This window comes from Osmerus mordax, chromosome 11, assembly GCF_038355195.1.
Source record: "Osmerus mordax isolate fOsmMor3 chromosome 11, fOsmMor3.pri, whole genome shotgun sequence".
NCBI classification, from domain to species: Eukaryota; Metazoa; Chordata; class Actinopteri; order Osmeriformes; family Osmeridae; genus Osmerus; species Osmerus mordax.
In genome coordinates this window covers 6,953,479-6,970,919 of record NC_090060.1, presented here as the reverse complement: position 1 = coordinate 6,970,919, position 17,441 = coordinate 6,953,479, and the positions used below count along the sequence as shown (strand labels likewise).

The following is a 17,441-nucleotide window of genomic DNA, read 5'->3' as shown; positions in this document are numbered from 1 at the left end:
TATTATACAGAACATTAAAGGTTAGCTGGAGGCTGATTACCTATGGGGGAGTCCAAGCTTCATTGAAGATGGCTGGTAGAAAAAGGCTTAAGATGTAATTAGATATCACTCTAATTTTAAATTTGTCAAAGGTTGAGACATCTTTACAGTTCTGATCGAAGGTCTACCATCTGCACTGTCTTGTGTTACACGGAAGTCCTGACCCAGTCACACATAACATATCTTACCTCACACACACACACACACCCACACACCCACACACCCACACACCCACACACCCACACAACCCCATCCAAGTACCTCCAAGCTGGGTTAGGGTAACTCTACCACATCTACAACAACACAGTGCACAAGGCCACAAAGTGAGAACACCCTGGTCATTTTTGAACAAACTGTCTATAAAGATAAGCCGGCGCTAATGGATACTGCAGCCTCCTGGGTTGTGTAGTTGATATCAGGTCTATTTTTAGCTTTGCTTTAGATCCCTCGTGTTTAGGGGTCCGGTGTTCAGTGCTGAACAGGAGCTGAACATTCTCCCAGCATGTTTCCTGTGTTTGGTAAACAGGCTTTTCTCTTGTCAACTACACGTCCTTCAACTGAGAAGGCGTTTACATAATAGGTGTGGCCTGTGCAGCATAGTACTAAATGAAAGCAATAATATGACTAAGTGTAATAAAGAGTTAGAGTTACACTAGCACCTCTAACCACCCCCCCCCCCCCCCCCAAACACCCCACAGCTCTGCATCTCGGAGCTACTATGAGGCATCGTTGAGCTGCCTGGCTACAGTCAGGATCTCCTTGGCTCCCTTGCTCAGCAGTAGATTAGCCAGGTCTAGCCCCAGCTTCTCCGCTGCGTCCTGGGCGGAGGCCGAAATCTTGGTGGCCGTCACTCCCACGTGCTGCATGCGCTCGTCCACCTCCTCCAGCTCCTAGGAGACAAAGGGGGTGGGGGGGGCAGACAGTCAGAATGCTGACATACCATCTCACATCAGGACCACATCGCAAAGTAACCACATCTCAGCTACCAGGTGTAGTGGACAAAACTATTTACAGTCGCTAGCTGACATGTATGGGGAACGATAATAATATCATAGTGATCCAGGAGTTAGATACACTGTGATGAAAGCCTTGCAGGAGGTCATTTTTTATCCACTTTGATAAGTGTCAGTACAACATGGGCTGTGAAGACATAGTTGGACTGTGAGGTTCTGGTCTCTATGACCTTATGGGAGTCAGGTGGCTGAGCGGTGAGGAAGTCGGGCTTGTAATCAGAAGGTCGCTGGTTCGATTCACGGCCGTGTCAAATGACGTTGTGTCCTTGGGCAAGGCACTTCACCCTACTTGCTTCGGGGAGAATGTCCCTGTACTTACTGTAAGTCGCTCTGGATAAGAGCGTCTGCTAAATGACTAAATGTAAATGTATGACGACAGGATGGATGGGACTGTGCGGTTCTGGTCTCTATGACGACAGGATGGATGGGACTGAGAGGTTCTGACCTGCTTGTCGTCAGCCAGGCTGGTCTGCATGGTCTCCTTCAGACTGTCACTCCCATCCAGGCTGTACACTGCCCCCGTCAGGTATAGCTGGGGATTGCAGCACAACAGCAGGGTTACACAGGTTGCACGTACACACACACACACACACACACACACATACATACTGCAAACACACCAGCGGGCAGGTCAGGACACATGCACACACACTGCACACAAACAGCTATTGAGACAGAGGAGGAAGATGAATTTCAGGAAGTCTTACCTGAGAGTCCTTGACCTCGGTGTTGACAGCCACAGGAACACTGCAGCCTCCCTCCTACAAACAAGTCAACATCAGCTCCATCAGTTGTGTGTGTGATGGTATGTGTATTGTGTATTTATGTGTGTGTATTGTATAAGCGTGTTGTGTGGTGTGTTTGTGTGTGTGTGTGCAGTGTGTGTGTGCAGTGTGTGTGTGTGCAGTGTGTGTGTGTGCAGTGTCTCACCAGCTGTCTGAGGAAGGCCCTCTCAGCGATGCAGCGCAGCACGGTTTCAGAGTGGTGCAGCACAGACACCATCTCCAGGATGTCTGTGTCTCTGGCTCTCACCTCCACCGCCAGAGCACCCTGGCAGGACACACAGCAGGCAGGTCAGAACACACACACACACACACACAGGGAGCACATCAAGATACACACACAAAAACACACTACACCTTACCTGTCCAATGGCATACATGCAGTCTTCAGGACTCAATGTCTGCAAACAGAAACAAATAATCTGATATTAATCAGCAGATAATCATCTAAAATGATCTATACCCAGCCTGCCATATATGTTTGTATTATACTTATCAGTCAGTCTTCCATATACTGTGTGTATGTACATGTACGTGTTGGTCTACCTGGCTGATCCTGCTGTCCCAGCCCATACGGCGCAGTCCTGCTGCAGCCAGGATGATGGCAGCAAAGTCCTCCTTCTCATCCAGCTTCTTCAGACGAGTGTTCAGGTTCCCTCTCTGGAGGGACGGTTTAAGGACCAAATCAAATGCACTCTCAAGGGTCTTCTTCTAGAAGTAGATCTGTTCAGACGATCCTGTGTAGAGACCAGTCTTGTGTCTCTTCAGAAAAGGATACGATGTCTTTGAACTCCAGGTGGGGGAACCTTTTCTTCAGCTGGGCAGCCCTGCGTAGGGAACTGGTGCCGATCACACTGTGAAAGCAAACCACCCAGCAGCTTCAGCATAAGGAAACACAAACTTAGCTGCACATTGTGAACGGGCCGAGGTGAACTTGTCTCGTACCTCTTATTAGGAAGGGCATCCAGGGACTTGCCAGCGTTTTTGGGGTGCATCACTACTGCATCATGGGGGTCCTCCCGCCTTAAAAGAGCAGGAAGAGAAATCAAGCACACCACTGATAGGTTGTAAGACTAGTCTAACATGTATAAATCCCTAGACTGTATCATTTTTCCAACACGAAATGCTAGTTAAACCTGGTTAAACGAGAGGCTCGGTGACCAGTCTGCAGCAAAAGGTGCTTTGATAGTATAACCCACCAGAAAGGATGAGGTGAGGAAGAGGAATAGTAGGAGAAGGCAGAGGAGGGGGAGGAAGAGGAAAAGAGGAACTCTTTGAAGGTCCGTCAGATCAGGAGGGCAGCTGAGTGAGATAGAGTCAGGGAGGCAGCACGGCGGGCCTCACCTCAGCACAGCTCCGATGGTGAAGCCTGGAGGCAGGGTGGTGGGCAGGTCCTTCAGAGAGTGGACCACCAGGTCGACCCTGAGGGGCGCAGACACAGTCACTAGTGGCCTCCATATGCATCTACACAAGACGTTACACGTGCATTTGTACACACTGTGACTTCGTCCTTATTGCTACGTGCTACGTCCTTATTTTTAAAGATGCACTAGGAAGCAAAGGAAACATTCTGGCAATAACAGACCATGAAGATATCTAATGTAATCTATAGGTACACGGAGCAGCGGAGCTGGTTTCCTGTGTGAACACACAGCAGTGGTATGTCCTGTGTGGGTGAACTTCAGAGGCAGGGCCTCTACAGAGGCAGGGCCTCTACAGAGGCAGGGCCTCTACAAAGAGCCAGACAGGACAGAAGCACCTGCAGACATGAAAGCCTGGGAGCCATCTGAAGCAGGCAGACACACGCTAACAAAGACTGTACTTCAGCAGGGGGAGGCCTCCGTGTGAACTGGGGCCAGCACACTACAGCTAGTACTGGGGCTGGGACTAGGACACTGTAGAGAGATAGTACTGGGGCTGGGACTAGGACACTGTAGAGAGATAGTACTGGGGCTGGGACTAGGACACTGTAGAGAGATAGTACTGGGGCTGGGACTAGGACACTGTAGAGAGATAGTACTGGGTCTGGGACTAGGACACTGTAGAGAGATAGTACTGGGGCTGGGACTAGGACACTGTAGAGAGATAGTACTGGGGCTGGGACTAGGACACTGTAGAGAGATAGTACTGGGGCTGGGACTAGGACACTGTAGAGAGATAGTACTGGGTCTGGGACTAGGACACTGTAGAGAGATGGTACTGGGTCTGGGACTAGGACACTGTAGAGAGATAGTACTGGGTCTGGGACTAGGACACTGTAGAGAGATAGTACTGGGTCTGGGACTAGGACACTGTAGAGAGATGGTACTGGGTCTGGGACTAGGACACTGTAGAGAGATAGTACTGGGTCTGGGACTAGGACACTGTAGAGAGATGGTACTGGGTCTGGGACTAGGACACTGTAGAGAGATAGTACTGGGTCTGGGACTAGGACACTGTAGAGAGATGGTACTGGGTCTGGGACTAGGACACTGTAGAGAGATAGTACTGGGTCTGGGACTAGGACACTGTAGAGAGATAGTACTGGGTCTGGGACTAGGACTCTTTAGGGAGAAAGTACTGGTCCTGATAACATGATAGCTATGAGCTAAGAGGCAGTTAGCTTAGCTCCTCAGTGACCAAGGAGACCAGGAGTGACGTTTGTCAGCCCTAAGAAGTCAGATGCAGATGGAACTCACTCATTCTTCTCCAGAGCATTCTCCAGTTCTTTGGTGAAAAGACTCTTCTCTCCAATCTGCATTCAGAAAATGACATGGTTACCAACGCACTACAAACATGGTTATCAAACAACCATGACAGTGAACAGAGTTTACTTTAAAAGGAGACAAAATACTGTACCTACCTAGACATACAGTCTATAGTATTCTATACACTTTATACTGTAAGTAGGATGTCACCAGTGTAGTAGCTAGGGACTGGTAGTAACTTAACACATTTCCTATGACATTTCATGCTAATATGTAAGGGGATTCACCTTTGATAGTGCAGTATCTAGGATTTTGTCTCCAATAGTGGACATTCCAACTGAAACAAAGAGATTGCATGGTAAAAATCTATTACGTCTACCTCACATCTGACAGCATGTGATTCAATGTAATTATTACATAACACATTATAACACATGTAATAACAGGATGTCACTTGTCACAAAAGCACAAATGAACACATCATTTGAATGACAAATGATGATAATACGATGTCTGTTATCACGGGGACAGAATGTCATACAGAGCAACCCAGCCATCTCACCTATCTCCAAATGAACTTCTGGAAACAGCTCTTTCAGCTTCTCTGCAACGCTGTCTGTCTGGATACGAGCCAACTAGGGCGCAAAAACATACACAACTAAGCTCAAGATTACTCTATACCTGAAGACTAAATGAGTTGTAGATGTCACTTTGTTCTCCCTTGCTTTGTCTCTCCCTCTACCTCTACCCTCCTTCTAAAAAGACACCTTTTAAAGTCTTAACGCCCAATACACCAAATCAAGCAGACATCCAGAACACCACAGAGACAGCAGTGAAGGTCAACATCTCTTATGGGTTAACACATTCACCCTCAAGGTGTGTCTCACCTGGCTCTTCCTGGTCCCGATCCGTATGACCCGGCTGACCCTCCCGTTCCCATCCTGTCAGGGAGACAAACGCAAAAAGAAACAGCCGGTTATCTCACATAATACAGTATTATATATTGATGCTGATGCAGCCTTAACCCCAAACATATAGTTAGTCCACTCACTCACTCTCTCACTCACTCTCTCACTCTCTCACACTCTCTCTCTCTCACACTTTCTCTCTCTCACTCTCTCTCAGCATCTAACAACACCACATCTTATCATATCAAATTCTTTCAAACACATATAAACGCTGCGGTTGGTACAGTCTTGTTCTCTTACCATAACGTACTTGTAAGGTCCTTCCTCCATTCTCTCTGAGAGACTGTTCCCTGTCTACTCTTATTAACGGCTCTGACCACAGAAATACTGTTAGAACGATGCACTTCTCCTTAATCTTCTGCTGTACTTTATAATGTACGTTTCTGAAATGTCGCATGTAGTAGCAGCTGTGTGTGTTGTGCTCGCAGAGCGATGAATGGCTTTAAGTAAGAGAGGAGGGTGGAGGTCACTAGCTCCTAGTCTCCAGCCGGCCCTAACTCTGTACTCCTCCACCCCTATCATCTCTCTGGCCTAGTCTGATAACGGTGACAGTTACTAACAGAAGGGCGGGGTGACGAATTAAACTAAGGATTTGTCAGGATTCTCGAAAGCGCTTAAGACGGTGGTTGACTTGTGCGCCAGCTAACCTGAGTGTCTGTGACGAGGCACGATGAGTCAGGGAATTACATGTTTTTTCGGATAAATATATTTAATAGTAAGAAGTCACTCGTGGATGATAGGTGTGTGACATCGAAATGAAATCATGCCATTACTTCTACAGCTCAATAGCTAAAACTTTCTATGTGGTTTGGGGTTTAATGAACACTGATCAGCTCACTATGAGTGCAGGTTGAAAAACAAGCTGGTGAAGTGATTGTTTTATTGGACTTAACTTACTATCATGCCATTTTTACAGCGTTTGACAGTTCAGAATCACTATCCAATAACAACGTTAGAAGGCAAATGGAAATTCGTCGATAAGCCAATCAATGAGCTTAGTGGGTTGGCTGGGAAAATGGCGCATGCCTCTGAGCAAGGAATGTGCTCAAATTATCAATGATGTCCACGAGATCACGAGTTTCTTACCTGAGAACTGGCTTCTCCAGACATTTTTTAAAATCCGATGAATGCATCTGAAGGTTATCCGTGTCAGGAACAAACGTTGCCCAAGATGGACGCCATCAACATAACGTTAATTGTTAAATAAACTGCAAATTGTAGATTGCTCCGGTGACTGAAACGGCAGATGAACTTCCCCTGTACGCCCCCTGTTGACACTGCTCGTCATCGCATCTCGCTAGGTCACTTCCTCGTTTTATTGTGCTGCGTTCAAGAGCGTCTGAACACATATGTGTCCCTGCATCTCTTTCTACGTTATGATCAAAGTGATATGTGGCACACAGAAATTTCGCTGCGTACATTTATATTTGCCACTAAATAGTATACACTTTAAACTGGTATAGAATTTTAGATGCTGTCTGGAGCCATGCTTATTCCAGCTGTCAAGGAAACACCGTGCAACTCTTAAGTTTCTGAATATCCTAACTGCAATTCTTCCGGTTGGAGACGTGGCTCTGCCCCGTTGCCATATTGGAGCTACTAGCTAGTAGCGCTCATATCTGCTAGCCATCTACACATTCTTTATAAAGACAAAATAAAGGACAGCAATTCGAGTGAGCAAATAATATCGGGGACTGAAGATCGTTGACCAGAAGACAGACCCAAAATGGTAAACACAAATAGATAAACCCTGTTGCATTGCCCTCTTTTCCGCTTTTTCCGATGACAACATTAGCCGTCTGGCTAGTTAGCGTAGCTAAAGTTAGCATCTTTTGGTTGTGGTACTTAGGCTATCTAACTAGACTTTGTCTATCGAAATTAAAATAAAATTGAACTTTACCAACCCAACCGGAGGTTGGTTAGTTGGGTATAACCACAGTTTTACTTTGATCTCGCTAGCTTGGCTAAATATTCGAAAGTGTTGGTGCTTGTGACTCGGTCTAGGCTATATCTAGTGTTATTATGACACTAGTTTTACGAAGTTCACCCACTCTCATCTAATGCTAAAGTTAGCCAGTTATGACTTGGATAGTTATGACTGCCTAGGCAAAAACAATTGATTCGTTTCAGCCGTCAGTGTCAGTCAGACGGGGTCTTTGAGGACAACTACTGAACTGAAGATCTGTCTAATCAAAGTACTGTTAGACGTGCCCGCTGCAAAGGTTTCACATCTACATTAAACGTCAGCCTTCCTTGTCAATGTGGTATTTATTTCAGCCACATCAATACCTTAAAGCCTTAGCTGTATTCCAACTACCAGTTTTAAAGTCTTTACGACCACAGTGCAGTTGCATATGGAATTGCTCAATGCTCCGACTTCCCCATACCACTCCTAATCTGCGCCCGTTCTTTATCATTCCAACAATTGCCAAACGATGCAAAACCGTATCTAATGACACCACCTGTTTGCTTGACTGATCTTAATGGCGATGGTGTTCACCTACAGTATCTAAACGTGTCGGTGTCTATACAAACCACCCCCATTCTATCTGATCCTTGATCTTCTGATATACTTTCTACATGCACTGTTTATACACCGCCTTGGCTAAAAGCGTCTGCAAAGCGATTGAAATATCAAACGTAAATGTATCTCAGGTGCTGTTGGCCGCGGCGGTGTGCACCAAGGGGGGGAAGGCCATCGTGTCTCGTCAGTTTGTGGAGATGACGAGGACACGCATCGAGGGCCTGCTGGCGGCCTTCCCCAAGCTGATGAACACGGGCAAGCAGCACACCTTCGTGGAGACGGAGAGCGTGCGCTACGTGTACCAGCCCCTGGAGAAGCTATACATGGTCCTCATCACCACCAAGAACAGCAACATCCTGGAGGACCTGGAGACTCTCAGGCTCTTCTCCAGAGTGGTAGGGCACTGTCCAAAAACAAAACTCATATAACTTACTTCAGACTGACAGTACATTCAGGTTTCCAGTTTTTGACCTAGATATCAAGTACGGACATTAGAATTATTGTTCCTGATCCTTATCGCTGTTTCTTAGAGGTCCAGCCCCAATACAAAACTGGCTTTAATTAATCAACACACCTGTTCTCAGACTGCGTAGTGTCTTGTTTGTGTACGGATTAAAGTCGGTGTTGTTTTACGCTCAGACAAACACCTGTTGTGGATCGGTGTGAAGTGTGTGTGAGTGGGTAAATCCTGACATGACCCGTCCTGTCCATCAGATCCCAGAGTACTGTCGCGTCTTGGAGGAGAGCGAGATCTCCGACCACTGTTTCGACCTCATCTTTGCCTTCGATGAGATCGTGGCCCTGGGGTACAGAGAGAACGTCAACCTGGCCCAGATCAGGACCTTCACTGAGATGGACTCCCACGAGGAGAAGGTGTTCAGGGCCGTCAGAGAGGTATGGGGGAGGGGGACTTGGAGTTGATTAAATAAAAAGTGCTTGCTGTGATTTCTTTTTTTTTTTAAAGACCTTTTTTATGAGTCGTGCCTAATTCCCGCTATGATCCTACTGTTCTCAAAGGTATCATGTTATCCATAACAAATTAATTCGACACTGTTGAATGAACAAAAAGGCTTTCTGTAACGTATGGGAGGTTATGAGGGTGTGTTGCACCGTAGTATCATCATTGTTCACCATGCCTGGTAGCTGAGATGTGGTTACTGTGCGATGGGGCTTGTAAATACAGACCGCTCCTCGAACTCTGACTGCTGAAATACTGTCAGAACTATAACACTTCTGATCTTCGAGCTCCAGCTGTACTTTCTATATGCACTATTTCTACGCCGCTCTGGATAAAAAGCGTCCGCTGAAAGAATCAAATGCAAGCGTGTGAGTGACCCCTGTGCTGTGTGTCTTCAGACCCAGGAGCGTGAGGCGAAGGCCGAGATGAGGAGGAAGGCCAAGGAGCTGCAGCAGGCGCGACGGGACGCCGAGCGCTCCGGGAAGAAGATTCCGGCGTTCGGCGGGTTCGGCAGCGCCGGCATGACCAGCGTCAGCTCCGGGTCCATGATCAAAGACACCCTCGTAGACACAGAGAAACCCAAGATGGCCCCCGCACCTATCAGGTACTGTCTTCAGTCTCTGTTTCTGTCAGTTGCCGCTTCCTAGGTTCAGGTTGTGCGTGTTTGGGCCCAGGATAAGCTCTGATTGGATTGTGTTCTGCTACCAGGCCCAGCGGGCCCAGCAAGGCGCTGAAGCTGGGAGCCAGGGGGAAGGAGGTGGACAACTTCGTAGACAAGCTCAAGTTGGAGGGGGAGACCATCATGCCCACCATGGGGAAGAGACCTTCAGATGCCTCAAAAGCCCTACCTCCTCCCGTCAACGTAGAGAGGTGCAGACCTGCAACGGTTCAAGATTTGCAATATACGATTATATTCTCTATGCCGTTTATTTAATTATGTGTAATTTATAATGGAGTCAGTATACCCTTAAGTCTTTCAGACCCTCTGTAAAAATGTGTGGATTGTGTACGCCTGATCTAAAGTCCAAACCCTCCACCCCCCCTCCCCCAGTGTCCACCTGCGTGTGGAGGAGAAGATGTCCCTGACGTGTGGGCGTGACGGTGGGCTGCAGAGCATGGAGGTGCTGGGCATGATCACCCTGAGGGTCTCGGACGACAAGTACGGACGCATCCGCCTCATGGTCAGCAACAACGACAGCCGGGGGGTCCAGCTGCAGGTACAGCACACAGTGTGGACACAGTGTGGACTACGGACCTGAAACGATCATCTGCCTTCATCTCCTCTGCTCTCCTTCTCTCTCCTCTCCTATCCGCTCTCTTCCCTCCCCTCCTCTCTCCCCTCTTCCTCCTCCGCTCCCCTCTTCCTCCTCCTCGCTCCTTTCCTCCCCTCTTCCTCCTCTGTCCTCTCCCCTCTCCCTCCTCCTCTCCCCCTTCCTTCCTCCTCCCTCCTCCTCTCCCCTCTTCCTCCTCCCTCCTCCTCTCCCCTCTTCTTCCTCCCTCCTCCTCTCCCCTCTTCCTCCTCTCCCCTCTTCCTCCTCTTCCCTCCTCCTCCTCTCCCCTCTTCCTCCTCCCTCCTCCTCTCCCCTCTTCCTCCTCCCTCCTCCTCTCCCCTCTTCCTCCTCCCTCCTCCTCTCCCCTCTTCCTCCTCCTCTCCTCTCCCCTCTCCTCTCCTCTGCTGACTGCACCTTGTCTTCCTCTCCTCACAGACACATCCCAACGTGGATAAGAAGCTGTTCACGTGTGACTCAGTGATCGGCCTGAAGAACCCAGAGAAGTCCTTCCCTCTCAACAACGATGTGGGCGTTCTGAAGTGGAGGCTGCAGTCCACAGACGAGGCCCTCATACCTCTGACCAGTGAGATACCCTGTCTCTCTCTCTCTCCCTCTGTCTCTGTCTCTCTCTGGTTCTCTCTCTCTCCCTCTGTCTCTCTGTCTCTCTCCCCTTCTCTCTCTCTATCTGGCTCTCTCTGATGATGATGATGATGATGATGATGATGTTGTTGTTGTAGTTAACTGCTGGCCCTCTGAGAGTGGCTCTGGCTGTGACGTGAACATCGAGTACGAGCTGCAGGAGGAGAGTCTGGAGCTCAACGACGTGCTCATCTCCATCCCTGTACCGTGAGTACCTTCTGCTCACCTGTACTGTACCTTCTGCTCACCTGTACTGTACCTTCTGCTCACCTGTACTGGCCCTGGAAGACAAGCCATCTGTGCTCAGTGACAGCCTTCAACAAAAGGGGAGTCAGATGTCTGAGCGGTTAGGGTATCGGGCCAGTTCGATTCCTGGCCGTGCAAAATAACGTTGTGTCCTTGGGCAAGGCTCTTCACCCTACTTGCCTCGGGCTGAATGTCCCTGTGCTTACTGTAAGTCGCTTACAGTAAGCACAGGGACACAAAAAAACTAACTCATTAGTCAAACTAATTTGACTAATGAGTCAAATTAGTTTGGGTCTGACTCGAAGCTTATTGTTGAGTAAATGTATCTGTGGGAATTTGTAAATGTGTGTGGTCACACATGGCTTCTCTCCGCTGGGCTCTCCTGTGTGAGACCTATCCGGGCCACCTGTTGATGTGTGTGTGTGTGTGTGTGTGTGTGTGTGTGTATGTGTGTCTCTCCGTCTCCAGGTCTGGCGTGGGCACTCCCGTCATCGGCGACCTGGACGGGGAGTACAAGCACGACAGCAGACGGAACGTTCTGGAATGGTGCCTGCCCGTCATTGACGCCAACAACAAGACGGGCAGCCTGGAGTTCAGCGTGGCGGGCCAGCCCAACGACTTCTTCCCCGTCACCGTGTCCTTCGTCTCCAAACGCACCTACTCCGACATCCAGGTAACAGGAAGGGGGGGGGGGGTGGAAGTGTGGGTATGGCTCAGTGGTTAGAGACTGCAGATTGTGGGGCCGCAGGTTCGACTCCCCCCCACCCCCCCGTGTGTATGTTGCTTTGGATAAAAGCATCATAGTGGTTGGATGAGTGGTGGTTGTCTTTTCTCTTGCTATGCAGAACCCTCCATTCACCACCCCTGTCTACCTCACCTCCTCTCTGCCCCCCCCCCCCCGTCTCCCAGGTTACCAAAGTGGCTCATGTACAAGGCGACGCCCCTGTCAGATACTCCTCAGAAACGTCCTTCATGGTCGACAAATACGAGATCCTGTAGAGGAGGAGAGCAGAGAGGAGGCCATGCTCGGAGAGAGAGGAGAAGACCTGGCCGCCTGTCTGGGGCGGTCTCCGAGACTGTCTCAACACCTACAGGAAGTAGCCCCCTTACAACGCCTCCCTCTCTCTCTCTCTCTCTCTCTCTCTCTCTCGCACTCTCTCTCTCTCGCACTCTCTCTCTCTCGCAGTATCAATGTATTTATATGTTTGTGCGAGAGATGGAGAGTACCTAATATAGAGTTAATCCAACAGGAAGTGAAACGTGCTGCTGTTTCTTCTCAGGAGTGACAGCACACCAGACAGGAGGAGGAGGAGGGGGGAGGGGTGAGAGGGGGGCACTGTCACAACTGAGTATAGGCTCCTCCTTCCCCCAGAACCCCCACCCTTCTGGTCTTGGGTCTTGTGCACATCCAACATTAAGATCCAGTCTGGTCTCAGAGGACTGATATTTGCTATATTGTCATGTTGTAATTCATATGTCAATCATTCTGTCACCTTTTTCCATGCTTTACCATGATACTACCCCCCTTCCCCCTCCCACACCCAGGCGCTCTGGTGGAATATCACTATAGCAACCACTTGTTAGGGTGGTGTAGGTCTGTCGTCATCTTCTGCCCCCCCCCCCCCCCTTCCCTGTCATGTCACAACGGCAGGCAGTCACATGCTGCATCCGTGGCGATGTCACTCAGATATATGTTGTCATGACAACATCATAACGCTCTGGCGTCTTGTCATCTTTTTTTTTCTGTTTGTCATTATCTTTTGTTTTTGTTGTTTAATTTGCTACTTCCATTTCGATAATACAGTCATGGAGTTTGGGGAAACAGAACATTTTTAAAACTGTAAAATAAAATTACAAAAGGGGGAATCTTAACATTCCAGTGTAAAATTCAGAAGAAAAACAAACTTTAATTGAATAAAGTGTATTATTAAAGTTTGGTGTGGTGTCCTTCTGTGCTGCTCGCCTCACATGGGACATGGTGCTGCTGAGAGGAGACATGACCTGAGGAGAGAAGTAGAGGACGGGAGAGGACAGGAGAGGTAGAATACTGGGACATGGAGGAAGAAAGAGAAATGACAAATGGAAGAGATGGTGGAAAAAGTGACGGTGTGGATGGTAATAGAGAGTGTGGAAAGAGAGAGTTGGGGATGACATTTAGAAACAAAGGGATATTCGATTTGAAATAGAAAATGGAAACTGCCAGACTGGCACTGATACAGTTTCAGCCTTTGTGTTCAAACAGATGGGAGATGGGTATATAAGTAGCCGGGGGTGGGGGGTGAGGAAGGGTGTGTGTGGGGGGGGGGGGGGGTGAGGAGGTCAGATGGTGTGGCGGACGCGGGGCAAACAATGCCCTTATATGGGGTTAGGGTTGGGGGGGAGAAGGAGGAGGGGGGGGTAGGGAGGGGATGGGTGCTAATAGCTCTTCCAGTCATAAAGGAGGGAGTGTCTGCTTCATGGATGAATGAGCAGGCTGATAAGGCCAGAGCCAGAGCTTTGTGAGGGTCTCAGAGGGGAGAGAGGCCAAGCGGAGCGCAGGGACAAGCACAATAGAGCGCCACAGGACTGCATTAACACTGGTATGTTACACTCTGCAGCCTGTCAACCAGACACACAGGCAGCCTGTCAACCAAACAAACAGCCAGTAAATCAGTCAGTCATCCCTTCAGTCAGCCAGTTGGTCAGTCACCAGCATAGTACAAGTGTTGGAGCCAGAAGGTTTCTGGTGGAGTTGGAGGAGTCCTCTCGGCAGCTGGCTGTTGGATGAGGAGCTGTCCACAAGATGATGCTGAAGAAGGTACGCTTCAAGGTACGGTTCTGCTTTCATTAAAGACTAGTCATGGTGGACTGTGCTGCTGATGTTTCCAAACAGCTTCACACTAGAGTACTACAGCACACACTAGTACTAGTATGTAGTATGACAGTACATACTGGTAATATGTATTTGTTTAGTACACACTAGTACTAGTTTACAATGTTGTACTACAGCACACTAGTACTGGAGTACTCCTAGAGGAGTGAGTGTTGTTGAAATATGGTCCCCAGGCTTCGTATTGTCAACACTTTGTATTGCAAAGTTCTGTTTTTTTAAGGACGCACCTGTACTGAGGATCAGTAAGGTAATCTGTGTTCTCTACTCAAACTAGAGAGTTTAAAAACAAGCATTCAGGTGGGCTCTAAATGCCCCTCTGCAGCCCTGTGCCTGGGTCTAGTACACCCCCTCTGCAGCCCTGTGCCTGGGTCTAGTATACCCCCCTCTGCAGCCCTGTGCCTGGGTCTAGTATACCCTCCTCTGCAGCCCTGTGCCTGGGTCTAGTATACCCCCCTCTGCAGCCCTGTGCCTGGGTCTAGTATACCCTCCTCTGCAGCCCTGTGCCTGGGTCTAGTATACCCCCCCTCTGCAGCCCTGTGCCTGGGTCTAGTATACCCTCCTCTGCAGCCCTGTGCCTGGGTCTAGTATACCCCCCTCTGCAGCCCTGTGCCCGGGTCTAGTATACCCCCCTCTGCAGCCCTGTGCCTGGGTCTAGTACACCCCCCTCTGCAGCCCTGTGCCTGGGTCTAGTATACCCTCCTCTGCAGCCCTGTGCCTGGGTCTAGTATACCCCCCTCTGCAGCCCTGTGCCTGGGTCTAGTATACCCTCCTCTGCAGCCCTGTGCCTGGGTCTAGTATACCCCCCTCTGCAGCCCTGTGCCTGGGTCTAGTATACCCTCCTCTGCAGCCCTGTGCCTGGGTCTAGTATACCCCCCTCTGCAGCCCTGTGCCCGGGTCTAGTATACCCCCCTCTGCAGCCCTGTGCCTGGGTCTAGTACACCCCCCTCTGCAGCCCTGTGCCTGGGTCTAGTATACCCCCCTCTGCAGCCCTGTGCCTGGGTCTAGTATACCCCCCCTCTGCAGCCCTGTGCCTGGGTCTAGTATACCCCCCTCTGCAGCCCTGTGCCTGGGTCTAGTATACCCCCCTCTGCAGCCCTGTGCCTGGGTCTAGTACACCCCCCTCTGCAGCCCTGTGCCTGGGTCTAGTACACCCCCCTCTGCAGCCCTGTGCCTGGGTCTAGTATACCCCCCTCTGCAGCCCTGTGCCTGGGTCTAGTACACCCCCCCTCTGCAGCCCTGTGCCTGGGTCTAGTACACCCCTCTCTGTGACCTGATGGCTCCACTCTACTTAGCCTGGCTGTGCTTAATGAACTCTGTCCAAGACAGCGCTAACATGCACCATGCTAACATGCACCACGCTTCATTCAACCCCTCTGAAATGTCCCTCTCAGAGGGAATGTGCTGTTTACTCTGCAGATTAGAGCAGTGACTCTCTGACTACAAGCACACACCCACACCCACACAATTACACTGGGCCTGGGGGTGTTTAGAACAACAGGGAAACAGAGATAACTTTAGCCCCGTCATGCTTGACTTCTTATCCCTCTTAACTTATCTGTCTTGTAAACCATATGTTTCCTGAACAAGTTAGCAGGCTAACGGTGCTGTGGAGCCAGGGCTCTGTGCTGGGGGAGAGGGGGGAGTCCTAGGATAGGGGCGGGGGGGTGGAAGAGGGGGGGAGAGGAGGGAGTCCTGGTATAGGGGGGGTGGAGGGGGGGGTGGAAGGAGAGGGGGTTGGAGGGGGGGGTGGAGGGGGCCAACACATCACTGTGACTCAGCTGCAGTTCAAAGAGTCCCTCTGCTTTGGTGTCCGTGGTGACACTGATGTGAGAATTATTACAGAAGGCCTCTCTTCCTGGGAACCAGGGGAGGAAAACACAACACAACCCCCGAAGGAGAGAGGGGGGGTGTGGTTGGCCTCAGGGGGTTGGAGGGGAGTGGGGGGGGGTTGGGGGCGGTGGGTTAGGTGGTCTGTGTGATGAGTAGCTCTGTCACTGGAATCTTCTGGACTGCTGGTACATCTGTAGATATTTGGTTTCTCACGTGGAAGGACTAATTGTCTGGCCCACCTGGCAGTGGAGACTGATGAGGGTGGAAAGAGATGGAACGTGTGTGTGTGTGTTCATGCATGTGTTTATGTGTGTGTGCTTGGCTTGTGTGAGTGTGTGTGTGTGAATGTCTGTGTGTAAGTGTTGTTTTTGTGTGTGTGTTTACGTGGTGTGTTTGTGTGGGTATGTGTGTGTGTGTGTGTATAAGGTATCCAGGACTAGCCAGGCTCTGACAGCTTCATCATGGCCGTCACTCAGAGACAGAGCCCCCTGCCTGGGCTCCTCTTACCCCTCACCTGTCAGCCTGCTGCTCCCTGACCTTTCTCTCCCCCCCCCCCCCACTTCCCTCCCCTCTGGCCCTTCCCTCCTGTCACATCTGACATTTTCCCGGACGGAGCGAGAAAGAGAGAGAGAGAAAGAGAGAGAGAGAAAGAGAGAGAGGAAATTGGATGCATTCTGTATGAGCATGTGGAATTTCCTTTCTGCGAGCCGACAAACAGCAGTTGGACTGTTGTGCGTGACAACCATGTACACAGGCACACACACACTTTATGTATTTACTATTAATATCCATGAAATTACACAAGTCACATGATTGATCATCTTTTCATGGAACGATGTATTCACAGGATTATTTGATATTCCTCCTCTCACTTCTTCCCTGCAAAAAAAAACTAAAACCAGACCCTCTCCACTAGATGGCGCTGGTGTGACACCAGCTCGTGGATTTAGCTGAGACTGCTGAAATAAGTCCCGATATGATCAGCCTCAAACCAAATACTTTCCCTCTCAGATAAATCCTGACCCAGTTTCCTGGGGATGGCTGGGCTCTGTTCAGTACAGGGCCCACAGTACCCCGCTGGGTCCGAGCCGGATGGCTGTCAGGCAGACCTGGAACGAGGGTGTATTGTTCCCTGGTAAAGGTGCTGAGATCAGCTGAGAGGATCAGCCGGAGCCCATCGGAGTCTTTGATGTTCATAATGCGCGTTCCCCCCTCAGGCCAGTTCCACACGCCTCGGCTGGATCGACAGGGAGAGGGGGGGCGGAGCAGCGAAACCCAAATATGCTTTTCATTAAGATGAAGGAGAAGCAGGAGCTGGTTTCTACTGTCACACAACGTGTGTGCTTGTGTGAGTCTGTGTGTGTGAAAGAGAGAGAGAGATCAATAGTATCAGCGGTAACGACCACCTGTGGTCATGCTGGATAGGCCTCTCCTTCTCCCCCTCCATCTCCTCCTCTACCTTCTCATCCCCCTCCATCTCCTCCTGTACCTTCTCATCCTCCCCTCCACCTCATCTTTTACCTTCTCATCTTCCTCCTCCAACTCCCCTACCCCCTCATCCAACTCCTCCTTGTCTTCCATCTTCTCCTCATCCACCTCCTTCTCTTCCATC

The 17,441-nt window shown here is 49.8% G+C and overlaps 2 protein-coding genes across 3 annotated transcripts; one reads left to right on the top strand and one right to left on the bottom strand.

Moving 5' to 3' along the window:
* Positions 1 to 218: 218 nt before the first annotated feature.
* hmbsb (hydroxymethylbilane synthase, b) lies at positions 219 to 6,760 on the bottom strand. Of its 2 annotated transcripts, none has more exons than XM_067246774.1 (14): positions 6,576 to 6,760; positions 5,409 to 5,462; positions 5,084 to 5,156; positions 4,809 to 4,858; positions 4,513 to 4,568; positions 3,179 to 3,256; positions 2,780 to 2,857; positions 2,613 to 2,688; positions 2,381 to 2,494; positions 2,197 to 2,235; positions 1,983 to 2,102; positions 1,760 to 1,813; positions 1,498 to 1,584; positions 219 to 929 (listed from the first exon to the last, which is right to left on the bottom strand). In XM_067246774.1, the coding sequence occupies exons 1-14, from the start codon at positions 6,597 to 6,599 to the stop codon at positions 756 to 758; spliced, it is 1,077 nt and encodes a 358-aa protein (XP_067102875.1). In that variant the 5' UTR covers positions 6,600 to 6,760; the 3' UTR covers positions 219 to 755. The 2 variants fall into 2 exon arrangements, with proteins under 2 accessions (XP_067102875.1, XP_067102874.1); XM_067246773.1 differs by lacking the exon at positions 6,576 to 6,760 and adding an exon at positions 5,730 to 5,888.
* A 173-nt stretch (positions 6,761 to 6,933) lies between these two features.
* LOC136952154 (coatomer subunit delta-like) lies at positions 6,934 to 13,052 on the top strand. The gene is made up of 10 exons (XM_067246859.1): positions 6,934 to 7,218; positions 8,145 to 8,408; positions 8,728 to 8,907; positions 9,370 to 9,575; positions 9,680 to 9,841; positions 10,023 to 10,188; positions 10,678 to 10,825; positions 10,980 to 11,088; positions 11,596 to 11,800; positions 12,037 to 13,052. Exons 1-10 carry the CDS (start codon positions 7,216 to 7,218, stop codon positions 12,124 to 12,126), a joined length of 1,533 nt encoding a protein of 510 aa, XP_067102960.1. The 5' UTR covers positions 6,934 to 7,215; the 3' UTR covers positions 12,127 to 13,052.
* The last annotated feature ends 4,389 nt before the right edge of the window (positions 13,053 to 17,441 follow it).